The 10,204-nt window shown below is 42.9% G+C and overlaps 1 protein-coding gene across 1 annotated transcript; it reads right to left on the reverse strand.

Annotated features, from left to right (window-relative positions):
- Nucleotides 1-1,092: 1,092 nt before the first annotated feature.
- LOC134802782 (aldo-keto reductase AKR2E4-like) lies at nt 1,093-10,117 on the reverse strand. Its single transcript, XM_063775489.1, has 8 exons — nt 9,958-10,117; nt 8,676-8,783; nt 8,052-8,159; nt 7,734-7,805; nt 7,386-7,502; nt 2,808-2,975; nt 1,944-2,147; nt 1,093-1,322 (listed from the first exon to the last, which is right to left on the reverse strand). The coding sequence occupies exons 1-8, from the start codon at nt 10,000-10,002 to the stop codon at nt 1,134-1,136; spliced, it is 1,011 nt and encodes a 336-aa protein (XP_063631559.1). The 5' UTR covers nt 10,003-10,117; the 3' UTR covers nt 1,093-1,133.
- Nucleotides 10,118-10,204: the final 87 nt, after the last annotated feature.

The raw sequence follows: 10,204 nt of genomic DNA on the forward strand, positions 1-10,204 counted from the left end.
TTAAATTTATAGATATGATCGCTAATTTAGGTTAAAAAGACTACCATTTTGAGTACTTTTCTCATACACCTCAAACAACAAAAATATATCAACATTAAACAAAAAAAATGCAGTTTTCTCGCGCCTCCTGAAAAATAGCATTTTGTCCTTTACGTCAATTGAACCCAAAGGTATCGATCGATATGTACAATTTTGAGACAATGACTTGGAAATTTGCTTTGGCTAACTGTCAGTGTCAAAAGCAACTGCCTGATTTGGAAAGGACAATACGACCAACTACAGTGTTGCCACTCTCAATATTATTATTAGGTTCCGAATATGGTAAGTTATTTAATTAGCGTTTTATTTTTGTGTAAAACGCTGTCATTCAGTGATTTAGGCCGGCCGGTACCGCTCCCGCACCTTACTTATACACCCCGCTCCCTACACACTGCTCCCGATATGTTTAGTTTTTAATACACTCGTTCTTTTTTTGGATATTTTTATAGTTGAATGGAAAGAAAACTGTGAACTTAATTCAATAAATAAAATGGATAGAGAAATTTTCCAAAGCGAGTAAAAAGGCAATTTCTGAAAATAGTATAGTTACATGGTCATTTTTTTAGATTTTCATTTTGTAGGTATATAACGGCAATAAAATGGCATTCCAATGAAAAAATTAGACTGAGCAATTTTCCGGTCCAAGACACGCCAAAAAAATATATTTTATTAATATTGGTATTTCTGCTGGGATATTTTTTTTGATATTTCATATATTGTTGCAATACGTTACATGAATATGTCCGGTGAAGAAAGTTTGAACGGAGCATTATTCCGTAAAAAGATATTAACGATTTAAGACTTTACGTATTTACTTTAATTATATTATTATTATTCTTTGGAAATTTATACAATACTTTTTATTTATTGATACTTTATCATACTGTAAAGTTTTTTCTGGCTGAGGAATTACTGCGGGGTCCACTACCTTTATTTACTACACTATAATGAGGGCGCCACTGAACGCAAGAGTTACGTACCTACGAGTTACGGAACGAAAGGAAGCTGTAAGTTGTTTCTGCAGAGGGCAATCGTTACGCTTAAAAGAAATAACTTGCTTAAAAGTGTTTAATAAAAAAAAATACAGAAAAATTCTAGTTCTTTTCAAAAGGGTAATGCGGCGAGTTCCTCCACCACTTGACGTCGATGGTGCGGTATCCTCTGTCGAAGGACGCCATCTTCTGCCTCTCTTCTGCGCTGAGCTCGAAGTCGAAGACCTGAATGTTCTGCTCCACCCGGGACCGGGTCACCGACTTCGGGATGGGGGTCACGCCGAGCTCCCACTGTTGATAAAATGAAAAGTTTATGGCAAAAAATATGGATCGGGATGATGCCAATAAGCTTCTACTGATTGGAAAATAATTATCATTATACCCTTTAATCTATATACACATAAAATATAAAGGAAAAGGGTGGAAGAGATCCCTTTAAAGGAATAAGTTCACTATCAGATCTGTCTAATGTCCGCGGCGTGTCGGCGTGATGCCTTCCAATCGGAATCGAACGGACGCCTTCAGCTGCCACCTGAGCTCAGGCCATCCAGGGCATCCAGCCACAGAAGATAGAGCAAATTCTCGAGTATAGGGACCGTGCGCGTTGGAGGGTCTGCCATCTTGTGGCCCGAATCGGAAACATAAACATGTACATTGCTAAAGTGCTGCCATCTACTGTTCTCCTACGTTTACTTGTGTACAGTAGGTTCTGGCATTTTGTGGGCTATGTACCTCGGAAGCATAAACTTCACATTTACGCCTCGCGCTAAAAAATCTGACGGCTCCCATGCGGCCCTCTATAGTTCACTCACGCGTGAGCGTCACTCACATCTACTCTAGCATAATTATAGGGATATAATTATGCTAGAATAGATGTGAGTATAATTGATTATAAATAAAAATGAATCTTACCAAGTATCTCAGCGCTATCTGCGGGACAGTCTTGTTATATTTCCCCGCTATAGCGACGAGAGCTGCGTCGTCAACTCGCGGCGGGGGCGCGTTGGGTGTGGCCTTGCTGGGGAAGAGGGACCCGAAGGGCGTGTAGGCGGTCACTTGGATGCCCTGGGCGCGGCAGTACGCGAGGAGGGCGGGCTGCTGAAGGTTCAGGTTCAGCTGAAACGAGAGATAAAGATAAAAGATATATTTTTGAGAATCACAAACATGACAGACAGCAAAAGTAGAGAAACAGAACATTAAGATTGGTGAGTAAGTAAGAGATTGAAAAGCTTGATTATATCACTGTTGTATACAATACTTTTTCTACCAGTCAACTAAAATAATACTTTTTCTAACAAAACCTAAATAATTAAACAACTCAGGTACTTAAGTATCTCAGTAGATAAAATATACTTAGTACCTACAAAAGACATCAACGCACTTCTTCACTATTCATGAAATAGTAGCGCGTTGATGTCTTCTGTTCCATCATTCCCGGCGACACGTGATTGGTCAAATTCATTACAGTTGACTAAAGCGTACGAAGACGAAGATTCTACCATTAAAGTTGACGAGTAGAAAAAAAAAACCGGACAAGTGCGAGTCGGACTCGCCCACCGAGGGTTCCGTACTTTTTAGTATTTGTTGTTATAGCGGCAACAGAAATACATCATCTGTGAAAATTTCAACTGCCTAGCTATCACGGTTCATGAAATACAGCCTGGTGACAGACGGACGGACGGACAGCGGAGTCTTAGTAATAGGGTCCCGTTTTTACCCTTTGGGTACGGAACCCTAAAAAACTTTTGCTGTATTAAAATGGTCGTTAAAGCACACCTCGACTTGCAGCATCGCTGGCTTCACATTGCTCGCTTTAATGAGCCTCTCGAGTTGTTGCTGGTTGAAGTTGGAGACGCCAATAGACTTGGTCAGCCCCTTGTCCTTGACCGCCACCATGGCCTGCCACGTGTCCAGGTAGTCGGAGTTGTCCAAGGAGTTGTTAGCCTGTAAATTAAGTTAGTGACAATCAGTCTTGCAAGCTTGTATTGTATTCGTTACATTGTTTATTTTTATACCACTTTGGTGGGAACCAAGCTTACGGCCTGCCTGATGGTAAGCAGTCACTGTCGCCTATGGACGCCTGCAACTCCAGAGCTGTTACTGTGCATAATCTTTTTCTATCGTATTTTCTCGGAATCGTTCGTATTTGTAATGCTACTTCAGTCAAACTCAGTAGGTACTTTTTGTACGTACTGAGGGGCTACCGCGAAAACCGAAATTCGCAAATTGCGGGGATCTTACTCTTTTACTCCAATGAAGGCGTAATTAGAGTGACAGAGAAAAATGCCCGCAATAGGGAATATTAGGCAAAGCTCTGTGTAGGTGGCGCCACTAGACATACAGTAAACAAAGCTCTATATCTCTATGGAAAGCTAGTTGACATCATCAATGACACATCATGTCATGGTGTCATGTTGTCATGTCATAAACAAATAATTAGTAAAAGTGAAAAGTAATTAAATTATTATAATAGGTACTTACATAATTTTAATAATAATATTTAATTACTTTTACTGTGAATATGGCGCCCTACGGACATTTAAAGGTCGAAGAACTTAAAAAGCTGCTTCGGGAACGCAAACCTAAAAGGAAATAAATTAATAGTTTAAAAGAACACTAGAAAAACACGCTTGATGCCTGATCGTGTTCAAAGTCCATTACGTGACCGTTCTCACAAGTGCAAACACGACTATGATAATATTCCATCATGGAATGCCAGTCGCTTTATCATCAGACCTTGAAACCTAATCGTGGTAAAAGTTCATTTCAAGACTTTTCTAACAAATCCAAACACAGCTATGATACGATGTTCCAACATGAAGTTCCAGTTCATATCTTCCGGCTCCATCATCAAATCAGTTCGACAGTACCATATTATTGTATTGTCATCAGAACTACATACAGCTGCCAATTTTCATGGCGCTACGATCCTTGGAAGATGGTTAAATTAGATTCCATTACATAGTTACATACAGGTCGACGGTCGACCATAAGCGTGTTAATTACTTACTTAATCATATTTAAACCTATTTAATTCCAATTTTCAGAATGTAATTTTTACTTGTCTTGTTCCAGGCTTACCCTATACGACGAACATAATAACTTTGGTAGCATAAAAAGTGGTTACACAGGTTACACTGAAGGCAACAGCTCAAAATCTTTATTCACGCCATTGCCGGATAAATTTAAAGACATCAATTCTAGCTCAGATTTACACTGACGACCTACACTTTATATAGAGTCCTTACAAAGATAATACCTACTGTTAAAACCTGTGTGTGTCTAACTATCCAGTTGGCGACCTGCAGTGTAATCACTTATTGTACTACAAAAGTTATTGTTTTCATAAGCCTTGAAACAAGTAGTTTTCGTCGACTCATTAGTCTAGTCTAGTTTTTTTTTGTAACGCCATTATAATATGCTACTGTTACATTGTTAACTTATAAATGAATAAATGATTATAAGTGTTATGTTTCCGAATCATTTCAAACTTTATTATATACAAATTATTACTTTATCAATAAACAAAGGAGTCGTCATAACTAGTCGTGCCCACAGAGCCGAGGACAATTGGACATAGACTTTCTTGGGCCACAGCTTCTTCAAGATAATGAACACCACAATCGAATGCTGCCGTCTCATACGAAGCGATGTTGTTGTATTAAAACCAGGCATATAGTTTTGCAACTGTGGGTTATATACACTATTTTCTTGCGCCACAACATAATCAACACCACAATCGAATGTTGCTGTCTCGGATGAACATTTAGAAAGGGAGCTAAGTCATCAGAGTTCTCAACATGTGTAACCATTAATTTTCATTTCGCCTCACTCGCTTCAGCCTGTTCTCGCCTTTGATTAGTTATTATAACTTCCGTTTTAGTCCACTGTCAGATGGAAGGCCCAGGTTCCCTTCTTTAAAACGCGCCTGGTATCATATAATCCTGAAAATAATAACAAGAGGTTTAGGTTATGCTCAGAATAAAAATGGGTAGTAAATGTGACGGTTATTCTATTATTTCGAAATTCTTACCTGAAAAGTTTTGAGATGCAATGAAATCTTCGGATTTAAAATGTGCTGAACATATCTTTGAGGTTTTTTTTTGCTTTACGACGTACTACCGCTTCCCACAGCTTTCATACACTTTGGTCTTTCGGAAATGAATGATTCCCTTGATTTCTACAGCCAAATACGCAGCACTGATGCATTATTGTATTAACATATCTTGTAAGTATTAACCTTATTTTAAACTCAAATTATATTAATATATTTAGCAATTTTATTTTAATCCCGTTTTGAAAGACTTGTCAAAATTGTCAAAAAACTGTTTACTATATGGATCGGTCATGCCCTCTGGCTGAAGAACAATGCAGTAATATTCCCTATTGACGATTTTCGGTATTGGCGGTAGCCCTACTGATACCGACTGAAGGTAGCATAACAAGTTCGTGCGTTTCCGTGAAAATACGATGGTAAATGATTATTGATTATGCACTACATCTGTAAAAACCTGTACTTACATTTTTGTAGAACCCCATGACCTCATACTGTAGCCCTTCGAGAAAACATTATTTTTTGTATAAGCACGTACTAGGTGCTTATACAAAAAATAATGTTTTCAGTATCTCATTGACACGGTACCGACTATGATTCGTTACTATTAGATCAGGTTAACCCCAAAATCGTCGATAAAACAGCTTTTCCATACAAAATATCGTAGATTGTAGGTATGTACTTACATACGTGCCGACAGGCCAGTGTATGAGGTACAGATCGACGTAGAGGTACTTACATACGTGCCGACAGGCCAGTGTATGAGGTACAGATCGATGTAGTCCAGACCCAGCTTGTGTAGAGAGCGACGCAGCGCCGGCTCCACCGCCTCGCGCGCATGCGCCTCGTTCCACAGCTACTTACATACGTGCCGACAGGCCAGTGTATGAGGTACAGATCGACGTAGAGGTACTTACATACGTGCCGACAGGCCAGTGTATGAGGTACAGATCGATGTAGTCCAGACCCAGCTTGTGTAGAGACTAGAGAGCGACGCAGCGCCGGCTCCACCGCCTCGCACGCATGCGCGTCGTTCCACAGCTACTTACATACGTGCCGACATGCCAGTGTATGAGGTACAGATCGATGTAGTCCAGACCCAGCTTGTGTAGAGAGCGACGCAGCGCCGGCTCCGCCGCCACGCGCGGCTTGCGCGTCGTTCCACAGCTACTTACATACGTGCCGACAGGCCAGTGTATGAGGTACAGGTCGATGTAGTCCAGACCCAGCTTGTGTAGAGAGCGACGCAGCGCCGGCTCCACCGCCTCGCGCGCATGCGCGTCGTTCCACAGCTACTTACATACGTGCCGACAGGCCAGTGTATGAGGTACAGATCGATGTAGTCCACACCCAGCTTGTGTAGAGAGCGACGCAGCGCCGGCTCCACCGCCTCGCGCGCATGCGCCTCGTTCCACAGCTACTTACATACGTGCCGACAGGCCAGTGTATGAGGTACAGGTCGATGTAGTCCAGGCCCAGCTTGTGTAGAGAGCGACGCAGCGCCGGCTCCATCGCCCCGCGCGCATGCGCGTCGTTCCACAGATACTTACATACGTGCCGACAGGCCAGTGTATGAGGTACAGATCGATGTAGTCCAGACCCGGCTTGTGTAGAGAGCGACGCAGCGCCGGCTCCACCGCCTCGCGCGCATGCGCCTCGTTCCACAGCTACTTACATACGTGCCGACAGGCCAGTGTATGAGGTACAGATCGATGTAGTCCACACCCAGCTTGTGTAGAGAGCGACACAGCGCCGGCTCCACCACCTCGCGCGCATGCGAGTCGTTCCACAGTTACTTACATACGTGCCGACAGGCCAGTGTATGAGGTACAGATCGATGTAGTCCACACCCAGCTTGTGTAGAGAGCGACGCAGCGCCGGCTCCACCGCCTCGCGCGCATGCGCCTCGTTCCACAGCTACTTACATACGTGCCGACAGGCCAGTGTATGAGGTACAGATCGATGTAGTCCAGACCCAGCTTGTGTAGAGAGCGACGCAGCGCCGGCTCCACCGCCTCGCGCGCATGCGCGTCGTTCCACAGCTACTTACATACGTGCCGACAGGCCAGTGTATGAGGTACAGGTCGATGTAGTCCACACCCAGCTTGTGTAGAGAGCGACGCAGCGCCGGCTCCACCGCCTCGCGCGCATGCGCGTCGTTCCACAGCTACTTACATACGTGCCGACAGGCCAGTGTATGAGGTACAGATCGATGTAGTCCAGACCCAGCTTGTGTAGAGAGCGACGCAGCGCCGGCTCCACCACCTCGCGCGCATGCGCCTCGTTCCACAGCTACTTACATACGTGCCGACAGGCCAGTGTATGAGGTACAGGTCGACGTAGTCCAGACCCAGCTTGTGTAGAGAGCGACGAAGCGCCGGCTCCACCGCCTCGCGCGCATGCGCGTCATTCCACAGCTGAAATCAGGTTTTACTCTTGTAAATGAGTCATATGAATAATTGAATATGACTCATCATAATTCATACAGTTCAAAGATAGGCTAAAAGAAATGAAATGAAATAGGTACCTATCTGTCTACCGTCACATGGGCATAATGTGAAAAAAATAATCAGTCAGTGATAATTTTAAGCTAAACCAAATACATTCGTGGAAAAACTACTGTAATGGGTGAAAATCTATGAACTCACCTTAGTAGTGACGAACAAATCTTCCCTCTTCACCGTCCCGTCCTCTATCTTCTTCCTGATGGCTCTGCCGACCTGAAAACACAATGGAAGCATCCACTTGACAAATTGTTTCCACTTTATTTTCTTGCCTACATAAGCTATGTACAGTCAGCTATAGGGAACCCCCCCTTCTGCAAACAAATTTCTACATAGGGGGGTGAGTTATCTCTGCAGCCGACATACATCGCTCGACCTCCCACACCACCGCATTTCCTGCCTCATTCTCAGGAAGTACCTCCCCCATCGTAACAGAGGGTGGCACCTCCCCCGACATCGTACCTGGGTCTCCGTGTCGTAAATATGCGCCGTGTCGATGTGTCGGTATCCAGCGTCGATCGCCCACACCACCGCGTCTTCCACCTCGTGCCCTTTAGGCTCCACGCGCCCCTGACAGACAGACAAACATGTTAACGTTATGCCTACCAAATGCAACGGTTTAAAGGTGTAAAGGAAAAGAGGTGTAAGTATTAGTAGTGAAAGCGTAAGTACTTATAAGTAAAGTTTATCAAATGTCTAAGAGTGCCATAAATTAGGTATTTAGCATTTCATCGTTTTCAGCACTAAGGCCGCTGGCACACATGGCGATTTGCGAGCGAGTTGAAAGCGAGGCGAGCGCGAGGCGAGCGCGCAGCGAGTTCATTGCGAGTGCGCAACGTCTCGCCGCGAGCGTGCAACTATTTCGCTGCGTATTGTCATACTGGGATGGAAGCGAAATTGTTGCGTGCTCGCGGCGATATCGTTGCGCGTTAGCGGCGAGTTCGTTCAAATCGCTAGTGTGCTAAATGACATCAAAACTCGCTTTTTGCATTTTATTGCTGCTTTACATTACATCTCATCTTTCCTGCTGCTCCTGTATCTAGATGCTGAATCAGATGAGAAGTATGAGATCTATAGGATGCTCACCTTATCGGAGAAGCCGAGCCATGTACCAAGGCCTAAGCTCGGGACACTGTTGTTGTCGTTGAGAGGGCGCCACGGAGCCAAACCACCGCTGTGCAACGCTAGCGCCATCTGTGAAAAAAACAAACACGTTGTGCTTACGTGTCTTACAGTATATTCCTTTGTCTAATATATATATTGACTGGTTTATATATACCTATAAACGTAATCGTATAGGGACAAGGGACAACGCCTATAAACGTAAACTTAGTCGCGGCAGGTCAAGACAATTTGTTTAATTTATATCGAGATCTTTATTCTATTGAAATGGAAACCTACATGAATTATATGCCTTTTTGTAGTGCGTCCAATTTATTAAATATTGTTTACCTATAAGTTCCTCGGAGTAGAAGAATCTGGGTAGGTCTGTATCTGTACTTACATCACACAACACAATGGTCATTGGCACAAGATCCTAGTCGTGACCGGTCGGCCTTGGCGAGGCTTATTATATTATGCCTCGGAGCTTTTTGCTTTTCCGATCACATCTTTGTATTGTATTCGCATTTTAAATAAGGTGTAGCGATAAAAAAAGTAGATTTAAAAATACAAGTATGTAACTGCACTAATATTATTGCTTTTTGTATTAACCACAAAACGCGTTGACATATCTATTACGTAAGTGTAAAAATAATTATATGTTCAACATTATTAGGACAAAGTAATTTTCTCCTCACGCTGCTATTGAGTCCCGAGAACCTAATCGTATTACGAGCGCAGCGAGTGATTCAGAGAGATAGACAAAATTAATGTTCAAGTTATATTACCAAAACAACGCGTCAACAAGTTATCAACTTGTTATATAATTCAAGTTATGATGAATTTTTGCTCTAATTTGGCTGATTATTACTGAGATTAGAGATTAGAAACTAGAATCTTATCTTAGGCACAGAATAAATGTCTTAGGTGAAGAGAACATGGTTAAAAAATAAGTTAGTAACTGTAAAGTGCAAATGTGTTCCAACAGTTCCAATCGAGTGACCGAAGCCAATATTTTTTACTTTAAAAACATTATGTCTAAATCAAAGTTAGTACCTACCTACCTACATATATATATGTGTAAAGTAAAAAACATGTTTCGGTCGGACACTAGGTATAAAGCAAATGGGTACAGCGAGCTGCTAAAATGCATGGACACATGAATGAATGAACTAAATACATTTATGTCTAGAGTGGCCATGCAACTTTGCGGCAGGGTGTATACATATACATATTGAAATATTATCTAGAAACGTTATTTACTTACCGGCGCAAACAACACAAAGATCGTCAGAAGCTTCATGTGAATCATGTGGATGCCGTGCGCGTGCGCGAGCAGACGAGCATAAACTGCGCGTAGCGCGTACGCTTGCAACCAACAACCATACACCGGCCGGTCGGGACGGGCTTCTATTTACAAAACATCAAGAGCGGTCTTCGGGTTGTACAATCGGTTATGGTTTTGATATTGATATGGTACGATACCACCGCCCACACTGTTGATGCACATCGGT

This window comes from Cydia splendana, chromosome 25 (assembly GCF_910591565.1).
Source record: "Cydia splendana chromosome 25, ilCydSple1.2, whole genome shotgun sequence".
Classification (NCBI taxonomy): Eukaryota; Metazoa; Arthropoda; class Insecta; order Lepidoptera; family Tortricidae; genus Cydia; species Cydia splendana.